Here is a 22701-nt window from a genome sequence, read left to right on the forward strand (position 1 = left end):
TCAGTCAGGTGAGGAAGGTCAGTCTCTGGCCTTTTGAGAGGTTAAACAATCTGGTCAAGGTCATACAGGCACTTGGGCAGGGGTGGAGGAGGCCAGCCCTGGGCCACCAGCCATAATCTAGAGGGTCCCTCAAAGATATCTATCAGTGCCCATCGACAGACACAAAACCCTGAACCCAGAGAGAACAAATGACCTGATCAAGGGCACACAATGGGAAGGGCTGCAGAAGGGCAAGACCCAGCCTCCTGACCCTCCAGAAGCCAAGAGCCAGTGCCATTCTAGAAAGTTCCTTCTTAGTTATGGGGTGAGATCACAAATATTGATGGACAGATGTGTGAATTCAGGGCTCTCTGACCCTCCCCAGCCAAGAGCCAGGCCCCACAGAGGATGCTGAGTTCAAGGTGGCCAGGAGAGGGGGAGGGATGCTGGATGCTGTTTTTACAAAAATCCTTGAAATTGTGTTTCCAACCCAGGGCTGGCCCCTCCCCCAGCACGTACACTTCCCGCACTATCCTCATTGTTTCCATCCCTTCCAGAGAGAGTGAATGTTTCCTGGGATTCAATTTCTCTTATAATAGTTGGAAGGAAACAAAACTACATGCTGTAAACATGCAGGGCATTGTATGAGAAACATCTTTATTACGCAGGAGGCACAATAAATGCAGACCAAGGTCCTCCCCCAAGTCTGCCCTCAGTGCCTCCGTGACTTCTCGCAGGCAGGAATCCAGGGTTCGACAATAAAATACGCTTTTAGCCCCTGGGATGCAAAACTAAGATCGGGGAGATGGAAGTACCAATTCCTCAGCGGTTTTCTCACAATGAAAACAAGAGAGACTTGTGCGTGTTTTTTCTGAGCGTGCTTTTAGGCAGGTGGGGAGGGCTCATTAGTGCAGTGTGACATGTCCCCGACTCTCCATGTACACGGACGGGGTAGGGTTTTCCCCCACTTTGCATTTTATTCTCCAGCTGTGAAATGATATCAAATTTCATCAGATTTGAACAAAATCTGTGGTCTTCAAGCAGGTTCCTTTAGGGCCCCTCATATTTATTCAGAATTCATGAATCATGTTCCGATAACACAACCATAATTATTTTTAAAGTGTGATGTTTGTGGCTTTAATAGGAAATGCTTGCAAAAGGCCTTTTCTCTTTGATTGTTTGTAATCTTAGCAGTAATCGCTGCTCTTGCCTTCTCCGCACCACAGCAGGCGAAACAATTTCATTTTCATATGAATCGCAAGCTCTTCACTCAGGTTTTAATTAAAGCAATAAAAGCCATGTCATCTTTGCCCTTTACAATGTACACAGACTCAGAGGCCAGAGCTACTAAGCCTAGAGTCTTGGATTCCAGGAATGGAACAGCAGGAGGGTCTCCAGCCTCCCATGCATTTACTGGAGAAAGGTTCTGTTTTGAGAAGCTTCAACCACCTGCCTCTCCAATTTGCAGTTTCCTCATCTGCAAAATGGGGACAGCAACAGTTCCCACCTGAGAGTCGGTGAGACAGAAATGAGACTAACCAGGCAAAACATTTGGACCTGGTGCCTGCGCCCCAGGAAGTGCATGGGAACTAAAAAATATAATCAATGTCATCGTTGAGGTTGTTTAGGGAAAACCCAACAATTCTTCCTGATTATTAGTGAAGGGAAACTGAGGTTCAGCAAGACACCAACTGACCCAAGAAAAGGGTGGGACACAACTTCAGACTCAGCTTCTGGCTCATCCCTCCTCCCCCTATGTTCTAGGCATCCCACACTGCCCCCTCCTGGAGGGAGGCCAGCAGTTCACGATCATAAGGTCTTCAGTGTCCAGAGACTGCAGGTCCCAGCTCCCTCCTTCACAGGCTGGCCAGCCCCATCTCTGGCCTCCTGACTGTGCTATCCACCCACCCTAGGTCCATACCTGATCTGAATGGCAAGGAAGACCAAGCATCCTTGGGAGCTTACAAAAGGGATCTGCTGAGCTGACCTCAGGGGTGCTGGGGAACCAGGAGCAAGAATCTGCTGAGTCAAAGTTCTTGCAGCCTAGTGAATGCAGGTGTGTGTGAGGCACAGGAAGCCTTTGCCATGAGGCGCACTGAGCACCGGTGCAAGGTGCCGGAGGAGCCATGGTGTGGTGGGCGGGGCTGCTCCTACTGGGTGATGCTTGCACCTGGCTGTGCTCATATTTGGTGGTACTCACCTAGCTCTGGAGACCCCAGGACTCCTCTGTGAGCACCTCAAGTGTAAGCACCTCCCCCACAACCTCCATGCCCTACTGTGTAGTCTCTGTCTTGCAAATAGTTCCTGGGTCACTTTTGCTCTGGCTGTAGGGAGAATAAAATCCCCTATTTCCCATGGGTCTTAGAACACCCCTTCCACTCACCTCCATCCACCTTCCATCCCTCCCTCTCCACTGCCCCATCCAGACCACCATCCAGGTCCCTACGGATCACCCGGCTCTGGCAGCACCAGCCCCTCATGCTGCACCTCCAGCTCCCAGCCTTCAGCTCCCGGCTCCAGCTTCCCATCCACCCCACCCAGCAGCCTCCCAGGTCCCTTCAGCTCAGCCACCACGTGGATGCTGGGTTCTGGGCTCCTGTCTTCCCAGCTGCCTCAGCTCTCTGCTCCCAGAATGCACCCAGGAGCCTGTCAAAGCACCTGGCGGCTCACCTTCAAGACCATCGGCCCCCTTTCCCCTCTGACCAGGCGTCTCCACTGCCCAGTTGCCCCCTGGGCCCCTTCTGCACTGCACTCTCTGAACCCCGGCTCTCTCATCTTCTCCTAGTACCCAGCTTAGATTTCTGGTCCTTCATGTCAGTCTCTCCTTGGGGGTGGGTGGGAATCAAGTGTCCTTCTGCCTGTCTGTCCACCTACCTGCCTGGTCAACCCCTTGTCCTGGTTTACCCGTCTCTGTGTCCATCCCACAGCAGTGCATTCTCCCATGTCCCAGGACAAATACCCCAGACCCTCTGCCCCTCTTCAGACCACCCCTCCCGGCTCTGACTCTCCAGACCCCTGCCCACCAGCCCTCCATGGGGACAGAAGCCTCCAGGCTCCGGGTGCCCAGCCAACCCATTTACAAAGCCACACTTCTTTCTCCTCTGTCCCCGGACTTCATGGCTTCCAGCTAAGGCCTGGCCTCCTCCTCTGGGCAGGATCCTCCCCCCACCCCACCCCCTGCCACCATCGGCTCCAAATCTTAAAGCATCGATTCACATTCCCTCTCTGAGCTGTGAACTCCACACTCCCCTGGACACCTTCCACTGATGTCTGGACACTCTAAAGACTTTCATCTTTTGAAAAGTCCCTCTCTGAAGTCCTCATCTCATTGAACTCTGGCCCTTGGCCTGGCCCTGCCCAGCTAGACTTCTCACAGGTGTTGTCTGTACTCAGTGTTGACACATCCTCACCGCCAGCTCCCTCCTAGGGCCACCCATGGGACCTGCAGCACGTCCCCTCCCATCAACACCACTTCTTACTGAGGTCCACAATGGCTTTCTTTTTCCTAGAACTATTGGACCCATTTCAACTTTTATCTCCACCAATCCCCCAGAGGCACGTGACTTGATTGGCCTCCCCTTCTTGTTTAGACTTCATTTAACTTTTTGAAGTTATAAAAGGTTTAAAGCCCCTATAGTTTGCTAGAGTTTGGATCTTGAATGTCCCTCAAAGACCCATGTGCTAAATACTTGGTCAACAGCCTGAGGTAAATTGGGAGGTGGCCGGACCTCGAGGGGATAGACCTAGTGGAAGGAAATTAGGTCGATACGGCCAACCCTTGAAGGGGATATTGGGACCCTTCCTGTCTTTGCTTTCCAGCACCATGAGGTGACCAGGCCTCCTCTGCCATATGCTCCCACCCTGAACTACTGTGCTTCTATAGACCCAAAGCAACAGGGCCAAGCAGCCATGAACGGAAATTTCTAGAACTATGAGCCAAAGTAAACCTTTCTTCCCTTTAAGTCTATTATCTCAGGTATTTGTTACCAAGATGGAAAATGACTCACATACCCCTGAATATTAAAAGGAACAGTGAAAAGTCTCTGCTGCCCCTCTATAACACATACACACTGGTGCGTGTGCACGTGTACAAATGCCACACACACACAGTGCACAAAATCACTTGTACTAGTTTCCATATCTTTCCAGAGTTACTTTAATCAAATATAAGCACCTAGAAATATGCCTTTTTTTAATAAATAGTAACACACTGAACCTACTGTTTTATACCTTGCTTTTTTTCCATAAGTAATGCGTCTCAAGAACTTCTACGTCACTTCAGTGTCCTCGTTCATTCATTGGGCTGTATGGTGTACTACTTGATAGATGCACATATTTCATTTAACTAGATCCATATTGTTGGCCATTTGAGTTGTTTCCAATCTTGTATCAAAATAACAAAATGAATGATCTTGAATATGTCATTTTTTTCATGGATGCACATATATTAGTGGGACATGTTTCTCAAAAGAGAATTGCTGGGCTAAAGGTCAGTGCATTTGTAACTTTGATAGATGTTGCCAATTTGCCCTCCTTAGGTGTTACATTAATTTATTCTCCATATAGCAGTGTGGAGAATCAGTTTTCCCACAATAACTCTGACAGAGTGTGTTAACAAACCTTTCGCTTTTTATAGGTGAAAAATGGCCATTTTAATTTGTTTCTCTTATGCACTATTCTTCATACCTATTCATGTATGTAAGTTCCATCAACATCACCTTCACTGTAAACTATTGAATGTCTTCTTCCCATTTTTCTACCAGGGTCTTGAATTGATTTCTAGTAGCTCTTCATATGTTAAGGAAGTTAGTCCTCCAACTATGTTGTGAGTTGAAAATATTCTTGTCCAATTTTCCATTTTTATTTTACTCATGCTGTTTGGGCCATACAAAAGTTATTTTATGTTAGTTTATGGTCCAATTTTTAAGCCTTTTCTTCTAAGGTTTATAGTCATAGAAACATCTTCCCTGCTCAAAAGCTGTAAAGTATATTAAAGGTTGTTTTGCTGGTGCCTTTACGTTTTCTTTGAGTACATTTGAATCTTTGATTTACTTAAAATTTATCTTTTGAAAAGAATTGGATCCCCTGTCATTTTTTTACTCAGTTTCATCTTTCTTGAATTACTCTGCCCTTGGCTTTCAAACTTCGTGTTCTACCACTTTCCAAACCACTCCTTCTCAAGCTATGTCAGACTCCCCCTCTTCTGCTTTGCCTTCGGATGTTGGAGCTTGGCCTTTAATGGTCTCTGATCCTCTGCTCTTCTCACTCTTGTACCTCCCATTCACTGCCAGAGCTTTGATGCCTGGTCGGAGGAATTCCAATTTACATCTCCCCTGAGCTCCAGACTTGGACCACCATCCACCCATTTGGATTTTTCCACTAAAATGAGAATCTCAAAGGCCACTTGTCCAAGTCTGATATCATGCACCTCCCCAGGTCTTCCCCAGCTCAGAAAATGCTGGAAAATGGGCTCATGCGAGAAGCCTGGGGGGCAGCACCCCTCCCCCATTTCTCTTTTCCTCCGCGTCCATCATCATCGAGAGCTGCTGACTTTGTTTCCAAACACTCCTCAGATCATGCACTTCTCTCCATCTCCTCTGGCTCTGCCACAATCTAGGACAACATAGTCTTTCAGTGGGCCAACGAGCACACCCTCCCAGCTGTCTCTCATGTCCACTCCTGCCATGGGGAATCTAAAACTGTAAATCTGATCACGTCAGTCAATCCCAATCTCCCGAACTCTATTACACACACACACACACACACACACACACACACACTTTCTTTCAATAATCCTTAGGAAAAGTCGTGAGATCTTTAGCAGAAACGGTTTTTAGAGCCATGAGTGGAAAATTACCCGTGGCAGGAAGATACATGAGGAGCTGACATTTGCAGGGCCCCCGAAAGGAACAAATAGGCATTTACTGGGTGAAAAGGGCTCGGGGGTTCCCACCGGAGGAAACAGTGTCTGCAGACACACAGGGGTGAGCAGAAACTCATCTTGTGTGACCAAAGAATTATTTATGGTAATAAAAACAATAAGAATGAGTCACAGCTAGGTTTTCTGAACAGTGGTGCCTTGCACACTCGGAGGCCCTAGAACTCAAGTCTGGGGTGGGGATTCCTGCAAAGGTGACAGGGCAGAAGGGCTCTCAGGCGAGGGGAGAGAAGGGAGCAGAACAGGCCAGGACGGGGCGAGCACGGACACTGTCTCAGCTGGGCTCCACGGGGAGTTGCAAAGTTGGTCCCCCTCTGAGGAAATGAGGTGGGCTTCCAGACCACTATCTGTGCCTCCTCTGGTTCATGGATCCCATGGGCAGAGGCCTCTATTCCAGAAAAGAGGCAGCTACAAGTAGTTAGCAGTCAGCCCTCACAGCAGCTGGACATGGGTGCCCCGGCCTGCCAAAGAGTCTACTGAGTCACCCACAGGACCCCTGCCTGCACCTCGTTTCCTTCTCCTAGCACCCCAAGAGGCAGGCTGACTCTCCACTTAACAGGAAGGTGACAGCACTTGCATGCAATACCTATTCCATGCTGGGGCATGAAAGAGCTGGAATTTGAATCCAGGTCTGCAGAGGCCCAAGCCTCCTTCCTCTCCTCTTCATCTCTTCCCAGGAAATCTCCTTCTTCCTGAGCCAAACGAACAGGAAATAACAATTCCTGCAACTCCCGGATATGGCTGCTCTCAGCAGGAGGAGAGCTGGTCTCTAACAAGCCCTCCAGCTCTGAAGGCTGTTGGTGGGGCTGCAGCCCTAGTGAAGGACCAACCATCTCGTTCTCAGGTCACCTGGGACTGATGGCACAAAAGAAATGCAAGATCCAGGGATGGGGGAAGTGATAATTATGAAAGTGAAGGCAGCTATGCAGGAATTTTGTGGAGACTTGCAAAAAAACAAACAATGGAGTGTGCATTTGCAAAAGCAAGTTGAAGCCCATAAGGGCTGGCTTGAAAATTTTTAAAAAGGGGGACAGTTGGCTAATACACACTCAGGGGAGCCTCAGTCCAGGCTGAAGTTTCCAAGTAAAGAAGATACTGTTTCAGGAAAAGTGTTAAATTAAAGAGCAAGTCTTTTATGTAAAATGATCAAATAGGACTTTCTAGAAGCAAATGTTTTCCAGAAAAGGCTTCCTACTCACATCCAGAGCCTCGTCCATCACAGATGCCTGACATACATTTGCTGGATGGGTGGATCTACTAATTAACAATATCTATAAAATAAAATTCGTTTTATGACATTTAGCGGGTTCAGTCTCTGGACCTGCTATTGGCTACGAGAGCTGTATTTTGCCCACACATTTGTCACCTTCAGTAACTGGGACAACACAATTCCTACAGTCGATGAGACAGCGCACAGAGAAAGGGTGTCTGTGTTTGTGTGAGTTCAAGGAGACACTTCAGAGAAAAGACTGGAAGGAAATACACAGAACTCTTGCCATTAAAGAGTAGAGGCTGGTAGAGTCCCACTGAGCCACAGGGCACTGTAGATCTGGGAAGAGTCGGAGATATTCTTTAGCAAAATCAGCATGAACTAATCCCCTATGTTTCCTAGATGAGCGAGTTTAGAAAAAGACCACAATGCTTTGCACCCCTCCCATCAACAGGTGGAGTCTACTTCACCATTCCTTGAATCCAGACAGGACTGTGTCTGGCTCTGGCCAATAGAAAGAGCTGGCGGTACAGAGGTGCCACTTCAAGTCTAGGCCTCAAGAGGTCCTACATCTCTGCCCTTGTTGCTCTGGGAACCCTTCCCCTGTTTTGTGAGTGACCTCAGGCTAGCCTGCTGGAGGATGAGAGGCCCCATGGAGCAGAAGCAGACCCCATACCAACCAGTCCTTGGGGCTTATTACTGCCACTTAAAAGTTTCTAGGCTACACAGAAGAGCCACCCAGCTGAACCCAGCCAAACTGCCAACCAATGGAACCAGAAGCTACATAAATATTTGCGGTTTTAAGTCACTACATTTCAAGGAGTGTGTACAGCAAAACTGAAACAGTGTAAGATATGCATTTGCCAAAGTTGCTCACATAAGGTTGCCTCGTGCCACTGAATGGACTTAATTTCAGAGGATCTTGATGTCTTCATTGTAAAGTCTCAAGTTAGGGAGACTCTCTGGATCATGTGCCATCATCCAGAGAGTTTCCCTAACTTGAGACTGGTGGCTCTTCTAGTCTTGCCTAGAATCTTTTAAGTGAGCTGCATAGACAGAGGGGGGAGGTCAGCTCCAGGGCCAGGCTGTCCTCCAGCTCCCCAAGTCTGTCAGCAGCCAGGAAACTCCAGCACCCTGAGCGAGTGCCACCCTGAAGGCACCACTGCCTTAGGGAACCATCCTCTGTGATACCACAGCCTATGGTGAGGACTCTCCCTGGGGTCACAGTCCCCAGCATCCTGGCCTTTAGTGAGGACAGTCCCCAGAGTCCCACTTGGCAGTGAGGACACTCCCAGGGAGGAAGAATGTTAGTTTTCAGCTCTCAGTGGAAACTCTGACTCCAGCAGGCATGTCAGACCCCTGGAGGACTGGGCATGGGTTGGGACAGCCGTGCCCAGGGAGTGCTCAGCCCCATTCACCATCAGGGAGGGCGGCCCCACAGGAAGCTCTGCTCTCTTCCCTTTGTGTCACATCACAGGCCTCTCCAGTGGCCTGAGACAACTCACAAGGGGGTCAGTCAGCCTTGCCACCCTGTGCCTGGGCTTGGGCACGTCCACACACAGCAAGGCCCCTGGGAGCCGAGCCCCAGGCAGGCAGCACAGGCAGCGCCAGACATGCCACTCACTGAGCGGACATTTGCCACGCGCATGCAGAATGTGGGAAGTGCACTTGATTTCCAGCAAGTTCTCGATGATGTCCATTTCAAGTCAATGGTCACCAGGAAGTTGATTTACAGCAAACATTACAGTCCCAGTTTGCCCCTTGTAAGGACTCAACTGGTATCTGTAAAGATTCCAAGAGGGGACAGTAGAGAGCCAGGCTCCCCAGCTCTGTTCCCCTCCAGCCTCTGAACCCCAGGAGCAACTGGGCTCCAGCCAGCCCAAGGTTGAGACCCCCACTCAAGGGGGACGCGCACCCACCTGGCTGGTTGACAGGAGCTCTGGGTTTCCGTCACTCATCCCCACGTAGGCACTGTCACCATCAAACTAGAACAGAGAGAGAGAAGTAGCTCTGATTAAAATGTTCTCAGGTGGCACCAGGAGAAGCAGCCAGAGGAGGTCAGGGGACTGTGTCCAGGGGAGGGGCTGTGGGGCCTGCAGGTGCGAACCCTGGAGCCCAGGACGCCCGAGGCCTCCTTCATTTCAGTAGGGCTCTCTGGGGGGGAAGGAGCAGCCCCTGTTCTGTGGCCCCTGAAGGTCAGGTTAGTGCCAGTAATCACCAGGAGAACCAAGGCAGGCAAAGCTCTCCGCCCTCCAGACCTTGTCCACAGGCACAGGCCAGGCTCCAGCCTCCCAGCCCTAGAAATCCGCAGGCGACCAGCTAGATCTGGAATCCCGGGTCCCGGGTGGAGGCCGAGATCTCCAGAGCTTTTGGGTCGTGACAGCCTACTCCAGACAGGCCCCCAAGTCATCCCATCCGAAGTGACTCTGCCCCTTCCCGCTAAGGCCACTAGAGGCTGCAGGCAGCGAGGGCTGAAACCACGCAGAGGAACCACATTCCCAAGTCAAGGAAGCTGCGGGTGTGGATTCTCTCGCAATAGAGAGCAGTTGAGGGGGGGGGTGGGGGAGAACCCGCTCTCTTCACCCTGACGTGGGATCTGGAGCTGGCTTCTGAACCTCTGAGGTTCCTCATCTGTCCTATGCACACCAGGGTGGCAGTCCCCTCCTCACAGGGTGTGGCCATTCAGAGCACGAGGGACCCACACCACACACTGCCCTTTACTGCATTCCAAGTGCTTCCCCGCCTCCAGGGGGCGTCTTCCCCGAAGCAGAGCCCGAGGCAAGGGTTCAAAGACCTCACCTGTGAGGGTGGGAGGGAAGGGGACAGGGCATGGTGGAGCTAAGTGAGGACAGCCTGATCCCTGGGCAGCTCTGGGCTGTGGACTGCACTGCAGAGTTAGGGGTGGCCTTTTGTGGTCTCTGCAAATTGGTCACTGGCTGTGGGCTGCCCTTGGGGAACATGGGGAAGTATAACCTTCTGAGCAAGGTGGCCCCCGCTGGGCCAGGGACAACATCCAGAGGACCCACTGTGAGCCATTTGCCGTCAGCAATCATAGCACTGGGGACAGCTGGCCATTTTTTAAAAATTGAACAATTTATTACAATATATTCACATGTCAAAAATTCCAAAAGTACAAATGGCAACACAGTGAGACGCCTCCTTCTTACTCCACCCCATCACCTGCTGCCCTCCCCAGAGGGTCCCCTGGGAGACAGTCTGCAGGGGTAGGTGTCCCAGGCCATTCTTCCACACTGATGGCATACTGCTCCGCCCCTGACTTTGTGTGTAGCAATGCGTCCTGGAAAGTGCTTTATGTCGGGACAGAATCCTTCCTGCCAGGACCTGGAGTGCCATAGTTGGGAGGCAGCACACCACTGGCCGGCAGAGCACAGGGCAGCCGCGCTGTCCTAGCCTTTGCTAGTCCAGCATGATGGCCATGAGTATTCCTGTGCCCTTGTCAGTGTGCGGGAGTGTGAGTTTATCTACAGGATCCACTTGTGCAATCTCTGAGTCCAACAGCATGAGCCATGGCGCCTGTGATAAACACCACCAAGTGGCCCTCGTGGAGGCCGAGAAAGGAGCTGTCTGTGGCCGCCCTTCCCTCAGGCCTCAATGCCAGCCCGGCCTCCACTGCCACCAGGCTCTGAGCACCCACCTGCTGCCCCCACTCCCCATGCTTGGCCTTGCCCTGCCTGACCTTGCTCTTTCTTCCACAGCCCCTGGCCTTCTAGCATTCTCTGTGACTATTTACCAGGTGATGGGGCTTGGCTATGGGGTGTCCCCCCAAAGCTCATGTGTGAGGCAATGCCAGAAAGCTCAGTGGTGCAATGATTGGGTTATGAAGGGTGTGGCCCCAACCAATGGCTTTACCATGATATGGACTAACTGGGGGGTAACTGCAGCAGGTAGGGAGTGGCTGGAGGAGATGGGTCACTGGGGACATGCCTTCGGGTTTATATTTTGTCCCTGGTGAGCAGAGCTCTGTTTCCTGATTACCCTGTCCTGAGTGGCTTTCCTTCTCCTTGCCCTTCCTCCATGATGTTCTGCCTCACATCTTGCACCCTGAGCAAAGACAGCTGACTATCCACAGACTGAAACCTCTGAGCCCCAGATAAACTTTTCCTCCTCTAAAATTGTTCTTGTCAGTTCTTTTGGTCACAGAGGCAAAAAAACAAAACAAAACAAAAAAAAAAACGACTAACTACCATGTTCATTACTTAAAATTGGATTCCCCTTTTAAATTAGAGGCTCCCAAGAGTCAGGAATCTTAGTCTATCTGCACACTGATGCCTCCCAAGCTCTAAGAGTGCCTGGCCTACAGTAGATGCTCAGTGAATGAGTAAAGGAGTCAATTCAGATGTTCAGATGGTTTCTGACAGGCCAGGCTTCCAAGTAGGCAGTGGGACTGGCTGTCTCTCAGCAGCACAGATGGGCAGTGTTCCTTGGTGACCGCTGGATTATCAAAAGGAAAGACTGGGTTATTCCTAGAGTCTGGGCACTGACCCCAAGTGCAGGGCTCTGCCCACCACATTGCTCCCAGAGCTCAGACTTCAAGGCACAGCTCACAGGCTGCCTCCTCTAGGAGTCCCACCACCTCCACTGTTCCTCTCACAGCCCAGTCTGTCCCACATCTGTCACATGCCCCAGAGTAGAAGCAACGTGGGGGTTGGAGCTGTGTCCTGGTCATCTCTGAACATCAATGACGGATAGAGGCTGGCATCAGGAAAGGCACTAGGAATTTGGCAGGGTAGAAAAACTTTCAACAAAAGCTGCTGGGTAACACTTGATTCGTCACCATGGCCACTGAGCACTCTGATAAAAGCAAAATATTTTCAGAAAAGATACATAATATATGGGCTGGGGATGTGGCTCAAGTGGTAGCGCGCTCACCTGGCATGTATGGGGCACTGGGTTCGATCCTCAACACTACATAAAAATAAAATAAAGATGTTGTGTCCACCTAAAACTAAAAAGTAAATATTTTTTTTAAAAAAGATACATAATGAATAACTCTATCCTAACAGAATAACTGGAAATGGAGGAGGACGAAGTTTAACTCAGCCCTGGAAACATTTCATACAGCAGCAGCAACCAAATGGTAAGGTCTGGCTAGAAGCCTAACAAGAATTGACACAGGAACAGAGGAGAAAGGTGTCCTCCAAACCTGTGACAGTCACCACTTGTAAATACTCCTGACATGCACAGAGGGCCGTGGACACATAGCCGGCAAGTGCGTGAACACACCTGGCGTTGAGAGTCGGGCTTCACGTGGAAGAGCTCCTCTAACCTGTGCGACAGCCCAGGGGAGAAACTTCTTTTCCCTGGAGGAGGGTGGCCTTGCCAAAGGTCACACAGTTGCGGGGAGACGGGACTCAAGCAACATTTCATGCTTTGCTTTGTCTTACTCTACCTCCCCACGAGGCTGTGAGCCCCTTCACAGCAGAGACAGAGGCCTTTCTAGATCCTTCCATGTAGTCAACCATTAGCCCAGGGCCTGGCACACAGCAGATGCTTGACAATGCATTGGAAGCTCAGGAGAGGGAGGAACTGCCCACAGTGAGCAGTGTAGGCTCTGGTCTCTCAAGGAAGACCCTGATGGGGGGTTGCAGGAACCAGCGGGTGGAACAGGCAAGGGAGAGGCCAGTGGATTCCCAGAGGTCTCCAGGGCATGACCCAAGTGCTAATCCACTCACTTGTTTATCCAGCTGTCATCTAAGAAGGAATTGCTACGTGCCAGAGCCAAGCTCCCTTCTGGCTCTCTGTGAGGACTTGGTTGGTGGAGGTCCCGGGCCAGGCCTGGCCCACGGGATCTTGCCCAGTGCCCTGGAGCACGTTGGGCTGAGCCCTGTGAACAGAGGCCCTGAAGTAAGAGGTGGCCTGTTATCTGTCCCCTGCTGTCTGTGCTCCACTGTGGCAGAGCCCCTGGACTGGGGAAGGGAGGAAGGAGGGGACCCCACTCACAGGGACCAGGCTCCCTCTGGCTTGGCCTCCAGGGCACCGTGGCCTGAGGATTATGCCCTCAGCCCTCCCTGCATGGGACTCTTTCTGGAAAAGAACTTGTAACCAAGGAGGAGGTCACAGAGTGGCCTCTTCCTGCAGACACAACAGGGCGACCCCCCTGCACACGTGCACAGATGGAAAGCAGGTCTACACCCACCACCCAGTGGATGCTGAGGTGAACGCTGCGACCTCCGCAGTGTGCACAAGCATGAGCACACACACCACAAACCTGTGTTCTTGTGGACCCATGTCAAGCACAGCCCTGTGTTCCAGAGAGCACTCAGGCACACATGTCCCTCGTCCACAGCTGGCACCAACCAGCGCAAACCAATGCCAGAGCAGAACAGGTGTGCACCAGAGACGCTGTGCACACGCAGGAAGGGAGGGTTGGCAGGCACCCGGAGGTGCACCAGGCATCCGAACTGCACGGGGTAACTCACACCGGCGTGGACACAAACGCACGCCTCACATGCACACAAGAGATGTGCAAAGCAAGGGCACAAGGGACTGAAACCCTGCGCCTATTCACAGTTTATCAATCCCTCAGCCAAAAGTCTTCCACGCCACATGTATTTTAAAATGTGAAGAAAAAACTGTAGGAAGAAACAACAGCCTAAGAATTGCCACAAAACGTCAGGAGAACATCCTCTTACCACTGACTGGAATAGATTAATTTTCCCCATTTCATATTCTAATTATAATTCCTTTTCCCATTGCCATCTTCAGTCCTCATTACAGCTGGAAGATTGTTCTGCAAAAGCCAGGCCTTCATCTTCTCTTCCCAAGAGTTTTGTCATGGAAATGAGTTTTGGAATCTGAAAGAACCCACATTTTTGCAAATATCGAATGTGTGGGGATAACCCTTTCATGACGGCCACCAAGGACGCGGCTCACAGAGACTTCTAAAACATCTGTCTCCGCCACATTGTGTGGCTCCCCTCAGCGAGAGGGGCTCCGGGGCCCCTATTCCAACAGTCACCCTCCAACTTAAGCACACCATGTTCTCCCTGCCCACAAGGATTTTTTGTTGTTGTTGTTGTTGTTGTTGTTTGTTTTTTCATCTTAAAGGAAACTTATCAAATAAGTGAAGAGTGAGGAGCCCTCATCTTAGAGTCAGATCCCAGCTCCCTCTGTTCCCCATATGGCCAGTTCCTTCGTGGCTCCAGGCCTCCGTTTCCCTGTTCTTGTCACCCACAGAGCCACTGATTCAAAATGGATTTAAACTGAGTATCTATGGGACGGACACACGGTAAGTGGTGGGATGAAAGGGATGATGGGAATAGATGACGGGATAAATGGGAGGGTGGACAGGTTGATAAATACGTGGACGAATGATGGGTGGATGGATGACGGATGGATGGATGATGGATGGTATGAATCAGCACTGTCCAACAGAAATGTAATGCAAGTCATAAATGTAAGCTATGTGAAATTTGAAGTCTTCTAGTATTATAGTTTAAAAAGGAAATATAAACAAGTGAAATTATTTTTAATGATGTGTTCTATTCATTTACACTATTATGATTTCAACATGTAATCAACATCAACTACTAATTATTAATGAGATCGTTTATGAATGGGATGAAGGAATGGATGGATGGATGGATGGATGATGAACGGATAGATGGATAATGGATGGATGGATGGATGGATGAGTAGATGGAGGGCTGGATTAGATGGTTGGGATGAGAGGAAAGAACAGATGAATGGATGGATGACAGGAAGGCTGAATGAGTGTGAAGTGACATGTACAGGAAGACGACTGGGATGGTGGATGAGATCAATAAGTGAATGGCTGGGCTGGGCATTTGGATGCGTTGGGAGATGCCGGATGGGCAGGTGACTGGGTAGATGGAACAGGATGGATGAATGAGTGGGATCGTGGGCAGATAAGTGGGTCTGGTATTTTCTCTTACTCTATTTACACTTTCCCTGGAAAAGGTCATGGCTTTTCAGGGTTGCCACATGTCACCAACCCTTAAATCTTCATCTTTAGGTAAGTTATTTCCAAATTTCAATGCGCAATTTCCCCCCAGACATTCCCCCATTTGGCTTATGAGCACGTCAAATTTAACCCATCCCACCCTGAATTCCTGACACGTGCACGAACTTGCTTCTTCTCCTGCAGTCCCTTGTCCTAACAGAAGGTGAGACCTTCCACCGGGTCACGCGTCAGGACACCCACATGACTCTGGACTCCTTTCCTCCTACATCCCCAGATCCAATCACCTGCAGAAGCTTTCTGCTCAGCTCCCCCACCACCCCGCCCTCACCCCGACTATGGCCCGTGGTCTTCGGGAAGTCGCCTCACTCCTCAGATCCAAACCCCACCTGGGACTGTGCAGCCACTTAGCCTTGTATCCAGGACCCTCCAGGGCAACCGGTCCTGAGCCTCAGCTCCCAGAGTCCTCAGCGTGTGCCCTTTCCCTGGCCCACTGTCCCTCACCAGCCCAGAACACTCTCCCCCATTTCTCTACTCACTGAAATCCAACTCTTCCGAGGTTCTTTTTTTTTTTTTCTGGCAAAGCATTCTACCTCACAGTCTTGCTTTTATTAATCCACATTCTTGGGTCCGTCTAAGATCAGCTTTGGACTTAATTCACTTAATCCACTTCTGCGTGGCGTGACCGACCACATCAGACATGGATTCCCGAGTCTGAGCTTTGGTTCCACCACGTCCTGACCGTGTGACCTTCTTGCCTCAGTTTCCTCACCTATGAGACAGTGACGATGGCAGGCGCTCTTCCTAACTCCTGGGTTCTCGGTCTCTGTTTTCAGACATCTGACGTGAGTTAATGTCTGTAACAACGTCTCACAGAGTTAACTATTTTGACAAGTGCTGAGTGTTATCTATTTCATTTATTATTTGTCTCCCACGTCACTGAAAAACCCAGGCCACCGGCCGCCCCCTCCGCCCCTCAGCCTTTCCCAGCAATTAGCCTCACACCCGCCTGACGTCCTTTTCCTTAGTTTGAAAGGTGCAACGTCTCCCTCCTGTTCGAGGTCAGCCCCTCTGCCTTGACCTCTCTGACTCGTCCTCCTTCTGGCCTGGGCCTAAGACCTAACTTGAACGTGCTGAGGCACAGTGAGACCAGCCGGTGCCTTTGTTGGATCATGTACAAGGACCCGTATGTGCCAAGGAGCAGATTCATAAATACCGGGCATTTATAATAAGTGAAACTGCCCCCCGCCTGGGAATTCAAAACTTTGAGTAAATAACCACAAGGCACTGAAAAGAGAGAGAAGCAAAGGGATTAGGAGGCCACAGAGTGCACAACAGCCGTCCATCGAGTGGTATCTAGTGGGTGCTGGGCCAGGTGTTGCGCTAGATGCCAGGTACACCACAGAGATTGGGACATAGCCCTGCCTTCATGGAGCGCCCAGCCCTGCAGTGACACGGACAGCCCCCCAGCTTCCTGCTTATTCTCTAAATCTGCGGGAGAAGATAGGCTGTTCTTTGTCCACTGTCCTAAGTGACAAACAAATGATCCCCCAAACCAGGTTAAGGTCCATTTTGGCCAGGAGGAACTGCTTTCAATCACGCAACCTCTGAAAATCAAGAGCTCCATAACAGTCCCACTCCAATAGCCACAGGTGCTCAGCTGGGGACAGCCAGCCCCAGAGCCTCCGGCTTCTGGATGTCCTATCTCAGGGCTCAGGCTTCCAAGACCCTGCAAAGACCAGCTCCTGCTTGATTTAGAAAGACAAGCTGTGTGACCTACAGCAACGAATCCAGCTTCTTGATTCCGGCCCTAAACGTGGCCTCATCTGACAGTCGTGATAGCAGCCAGGATGGGCTAGCACAGCAGACGGTGACTTGGAGGCTCCATGACCTAGGACGTACAGAGAGTGGACAGCAAAGAGCAGGGAACATGACCACAAAGGCTGCAGTGAGATGGGCCAGTGAGCACCTACTGTATACCAGCCCTTATCCCAGAGCTGTGCCCTGTCATCTCATCGGAACCCCTAGGACCCCCAAGTCTACCACGACCAGCCCCACAGAAGAGATGAGCAAGGCGAGACTCAGGGTAGTTCTGAGCTGCCGAAAGCCAGTCAGTCCTTCTGAACTTGGCCTTGACCCCAGGTACCAAAGCAACAGTTGTTCTGAAGAAGCTGCTGCTCCTCCCCTCTGCACAGAGACCTAGATCAAAGACCAACGATGCACAGCCCTCAGCCCAGCGGGTCATAGACACGGGGAGATGCACCTCACAGACATCTAAAGAGGAAACAATCAAAGCAGCGGGCCCTGCTCCTGCCGGCCCCTTGTGGGCCGTGAGAACACTCCCTCTTCACAGATAAAGCGCGGCTCAAAAGACAGAGGCAGTGAATGTGGCAGCTGCAGCGTGGGCCCCGCTGAGAGTGCGGTTTCACGTGAAAGTCTCACGTGAGATACGCATCAGGACCAGGGAGCCGCTGGGGGCGGGCAGGGTGAGAGGCTGCGGGATGAAGAGGACCAGAGTAAGGCACAGGCCTGGGACGCCTCAGGCTCAAACAGACCAGCCCCACGTGCCCAGCTCCGGGCCCACCACCACCAGCCAAGTGCGAGAGCACCCGGGTCACAAGCTCAGCCCCGGAGCCAGGCTGCCAGGTTCAAATCCTGGGCTTGTTGCTTTCATCCTCTGGAATTATTTTTTTTAACTAAGTGACAGCGTCTCACTTTCCTTATCAGGAAAATGGGTATGACAGCCTGTGGGAACAATTTCTTATTTTATTATTTAATCCTCACAACAAGCCTGTCAAGTTGCTAGAACTCTCTCTTCTGTGGATGAAGACACTGAGGGGCTTCCCATAAGTCCCTGAGGTCTTAAGCCTGGGAAAGGGACCTGGGCCCTCTGCCCACACTATGGGGTTTGAAATTCAGTGAAGGCCTGTAAGAACGTCCAACTGAGGGTTTCTTGTATCCCATGCCGAAGGCTTTCATGCTTTGTTTCCAAAATATCAAATATAATTTTCTCTCCAATAATGTCTTTTCTCCTGATGGATGTTCTTGCTGTGCTGAGCATAATGCTGGCATAAGTCTGTCCAGTTGGAAATCTAGCACCTAGTACTATGGCTGAGTCTCAGAGAGGTTAAGGAATCTGCCCAGGACCACACAGACAAGCCATGCCCAGGCTGTCTGAGGTCCAGGATGCTGGCCCCCAAAAGCCCACACTGGATTCCCACCTGCCTACATACAGGCTGTATGACTCAAAGCAGTGACCTCCCCACCCTTGGGCCTAGGGGCTTATCCACCTACAGGGCCTGCCAGAGGGGCTAGGAATGTGCCTTGTGAGCAAGCCCAGTGCTGTGGGCCGCTGCAGGACCCTTGTCCCCACTGCTGACAGGAGATGATGTCACTTGTTTCTAGTCAATAAAAGACATCAAGAAGTAATGCAAAAATAGACACGATCACCACAACTAACAGGGACAAATGCACCAGGCTCCTGGCTCTCTGGAAGGCAGTGGTCACCATGCCCACTCCACAGAAGAGAGTCAACGTCCTTGCCTGGCTCTGGCTGTGCTCCTTCTAGACCTGTGCTGTCCAGAATGGTGGGCACCAGTCACATGGCCACTAAGCTCTTGAAACAGGGCCCGTCCACGCTAAGACGTGCGTAAATGTGCACGGCCCAGAGGAGCTCTGACTCAGAGCAACAGAAAGGCGCTAAACACGCCAACGTTGCTCTTCCGCTCACTGTTGAAGTGGCCCTGCAGGTGCCCTGTGTTAACCAAAAGGTGTTACTAAGGCTATTTCTTGTGTTTCTTTTTATGGTTCTTTGGCTGCGGGCTGAGGAAGTGGATAAGCACATGTGGTCTGCATTCTATTTCTATTGGACGGTGATGGCCTAGATGTGGCCCCAGCCGCTGCCCATTCCAGATCCAACCACAGACACAGAGAGCCAACATCAGCAACAGCCATGTCCAGTCCTCTGCATGCCTGTGGGGAAAATGAGGCCCACAGAGGGAGAGGGACTTGTTGAAGGCCGCAGTCTGGTAAAGAGGAATTCATTCATTCATTCAGTGAATGTTGACTGACATCCTCTGCACTCTCAGTGATGGGGTAGAGCAGGGAACAAAATAGGGGCCACCTCCCAGTCCAAGGCTTTTCCCTGCTGCCAGCTTGCAGGCCAGCATGAGTGTACCTGGGGTTCCTGGCTTGGAAGTCACCCGGGGCCAGGGCAGTGGGACTCAGCACCAGGTGGTTCAACCAGAGCTCTGAGCCTGCGGGTGCGAGCTCCAGCTCCAACAGAGAGCAGTCCACCCCCAAGGCCACTAGGGAGTCCCACCACAGGATACTGGCCAGCCGCAGCTGCCAATAGGGCCCCTGGGCAGGGCTGCCCAGTGGTCACAGCCTGGTGGCCTGGCAGGCCTGTGCTCTTTCCTGGTGCTGCCACTGGTAACACACATCGACTGCATTACGGCAGATTTATGGCGAAAATTATCCTCTCTCTCAGCTCCATTTAAAGCCATTTGGAGCTAGCTCCCATCCCCGATTATAAATCTAATTGCACATTCCAAACAGACAAGCGCTCATTAAGCTTTAATTATGCACATGTTGTTTTCAACAAACATTTTCATTTGGCCGCTGCGAGGGGAATGGGTCCAAGGGGGCTGCAGGCCGTGCTGGCGGAGCGGGGCTGCGAAGCCGCAGGGCTTCTGCCCTGAAGAAGCCGCCACGGGGCAGGGCCAGGACCAGTCAGATTGGGTTTGTGACTCTGTGGCCTTCCGCCTGGCTTCTGCCGTGGCAGATCCCAACATGGGTGCTCTCAGCGGGTCCCCTGGCCTCATCTACATGGGTAGCAACAGCCTCGCTGGAGCTGGGGAGGAAGGATGGTGGGTTCCACAGACCTGCTCCCACTAGTGCCCCAGGTGACAGCCAGCACCCCACGCTCCAGCACCATCTCCCTGCCCTACTCGTCCACCTACTGAACCCACAATTATTCACTGAGCATCAGCTGGGCCCATGACGGGCAGAGGGGCCAGGACGCACAAGGCCTCCATGTGGATCTGCCCAGGCCACTCTGCCAAGCCCCATCTCTCCCACCAGGGAGGAGTCCAAAGTCCTCGCTGTGGCCTTCAAGGCATTTGAGAATCTGCCCTGTCGGGGCTCCCTCCCTCCCATGCACGTTCCCACTCCTGCCCTTCCAAGACGGCTCGAGCATCCCACAGCGGGGCAGCCCCTGCGAGGCCAGATCTCCTCTGAAATTCCTTTCCCCCTCTTTCCACGCAGCTAATGCCCACTCAACTCTCATGCTGTCTCCCTCTGGGAAGCCATTGGTGATGGCCATGCCAGGACAGACTGGCTGCCCCCATCCTGGGGACACTCACTAGGACATTGACAGAACCAAAATGCCATAACAGATTGCCCCGAGTGTGTCACCTAGGACCAGCCTGTCCTGAGGTCCCAAGGATGAAAGGAGGGTCCTGAACCTGGTTCCTCATTTGCACCCAGAGGGACTGACTGCAGGAGCTCGTGGGGCCCCTCAGCGGTCCCCTCAGTTTCCATCTCCTGCTTCCCACCTGGAGAATGGGAGGAGCATCCCTACCCCAGAGCCTACGGAGATCACCAAGGCAGGCAGAATGTGCAGAGATGGGGGGAGGGTGGGAACCCCAAGGCCACACTTCTAAAAGCTCTGGAAACACAGCATATGAAATAAACATGTGTTTTAAAATGGAAATCAGAATCCTCTCAGCAACAGATGGTTACCTGTTGTTTTAGGGCAGGTTCCCCAGAGACAGACTGTGAGGGCAAAATCTAGAGGCAGAAGCTTATTGGGGACCACCACAGGCAATACCTGGGGAGAGCCTCAGCTGTGGGCACCAGCAGGCACCAGCTGGCAGAACAAGTGTTGAGGCCCAAGGAAGAGCTGGCGCCGTGCCACGGCACCCACTCAGCTATGATGGATTATTCAGGGTAATGAACTTGTGCAACCTGGACACAGACCTTGCTGCATGCCAGGCACTCTGCATTGATTGAGAAGATGCATTCAGGTAAGTGGTGCAGCCCTGTGGGGGAAGTTGTCATTGCTAAGGCTCCCATTTCACAGATGGGGAAACGGAGGTCGAACGGGGAGGGTAAGCAGCTCACCCAAGGTCACACAGCTGGTAAGTGGCAGAATTGGGATGCAGACCCAGGAAGTCCAACTGCAGAGCTCCTGCCCCAGGACAGGGCTTAGCCCTTTCTGTGGTCCTGCCTGGTTCCTTCCCACGTGAGGAGCTGTCCAACTCCCGGCCACTTCCCCAGAGGCTGCGGTCAGTGGTCTAGAGCCCTGGATTGCCCAGAGCTGCTGATATTTATCCTAACAATGATCTATCTTCCAAGCAGTTGGGAACAAGTCCCAAAACTGATTCTTGCCAAAGACAATTAACTAAAAGCCTCCTGAGCATAAGTCGAGTGGGACTGTGGCACGGGGCAGCGAGAGCGAGAGAGACAATGAACAGCAGGTGACCTGGCAGATATTTTCTCCCCAACACTACAAACAAGACCTCAGTCACGCACAAAGGGCTTGCATTGTTGGAAGGGAAATATGTCAACGACAGTGTTGGATCGTGGGGCGGTTTAAAAAGAGAAGAAAAGGGGGAAAAAAATCTTTTGAAATTGTAATTTGACCTAGAAAGGTTTTTGTAGGTCACCCGAACTTGGCACTTCTGCCTCTAACCCCAAAACCTAACACAGACAAAGTGCCCGGCTCACTTCCTTCTGTGAGTATCAGATAACACAGGAAACGGCATTTGTAAACACTGCTGATATATTTCTAAGTGCCACATTAAAATCAGCCTTTGGAGCAGCAGCAGAGAGAACACTGGCACCATGCCACCCTGGAAACCACGCTGGGTTCAAGTTCAGACTCTGCGCTCAGCTTCTGTGTGGCCGTGTGCCAAAAAAGCCAGTCCCCCTGCCCTGTCACCCCAGGTACCTTCCCAGGCTCAGAGCCACCTATCTTGGTTTTGACCTCTGAGCCCTCATGCCCAAGATCTGGGTTCTGTCTTGGAGACCCAGTGCGGGGGTGGTCTCTGTTCTAACCGGTCTTTTCTCCCCCAGAAAACAGCAAATTGCATTCTGAGGCACAGCACGTGCCAATGAGTCACTCTAATTCACCTTCTTTATAGAGCCACCCAGTTTAAGGTAAGTCACGCAGGGTCAAGGCCGGCCAGGCTTCAGGGACTTTCCACTGGGGAAACAGAAGCCAGGACTAGTAGATGGCCCACGGTTATCGACAACCACAGGTCAGGAGTTACAACCATCGCCCTGTTGGTCCCCTCAGCCTGTGCCTCCAGGAGAAGCAGGTGGGGCCTGGTTACTGCCAAAGCTCAAGGACGTGGGGAGCATCCCCATTCTCCCCGGTCCTGGACCTGAACACCATGACGTCCCCAGCCAGGAGTCAGGCTCTGAGGGGGACCTGGAAACACAGGACAAGTTCCCAGGGAAACTCGGAGTCCAGAGGGGTACAGGCACTGGCATGAAGACAGGGTGACCCAGCACGAGGTGGAGATACGCCAGTGACAGCAGGTGCCACCCAGCTGTTCAGCGGAGGGGCGGAGGGCGCCAAGGCCAGGCAGCCAGGAGGTCACATGCATGCTGGGGAAGAGGAGCGTC

The 22701-nt window shown here is 51.7% G+C and overlaps 1 protein-coding gene across 5 annotated transcripts in view; it reads right to left on the reverse strand.

The window, feature by feature from the left end:
• Positions 1-22701, reverse strand: part of Tox2 (TOX high mobility group box family member 2) — a 127176-nt gene that overhangs the window by 70103 nt on the left and 34372 nt on the right. For all 5 annotated transcript variants that reach the window (XM_015480457.2, XM_048810914.1, XM_048810913.1 and 2 more), the window contains exon 2: positions 9047-9112. In XM_015480457.2, coding sequence (XP_015335943.1) covers positions 9047-9085 — 39 coding nt within the window. In that variant the 5' untranslated portion in view covers positions 9086-9112. The remainder of the gene's footprint in view (positions 1-9046; positions 9113-22701) is intronic.

Source organism: Marmota marmota, unplaced genomic scaffold (assembly GCF_001458135.2).
Source record: "Marmota marmota marmota unplaced genomic scaffold, marMar, whole genome shotgun sequence".
In the NCBI taxonomy this organism is placed as follows: Eukaryota; Metazoa; Chordata; class Mammalia; order Rodentia; family Sciuridae; genus Marmota; species Marmota marmota.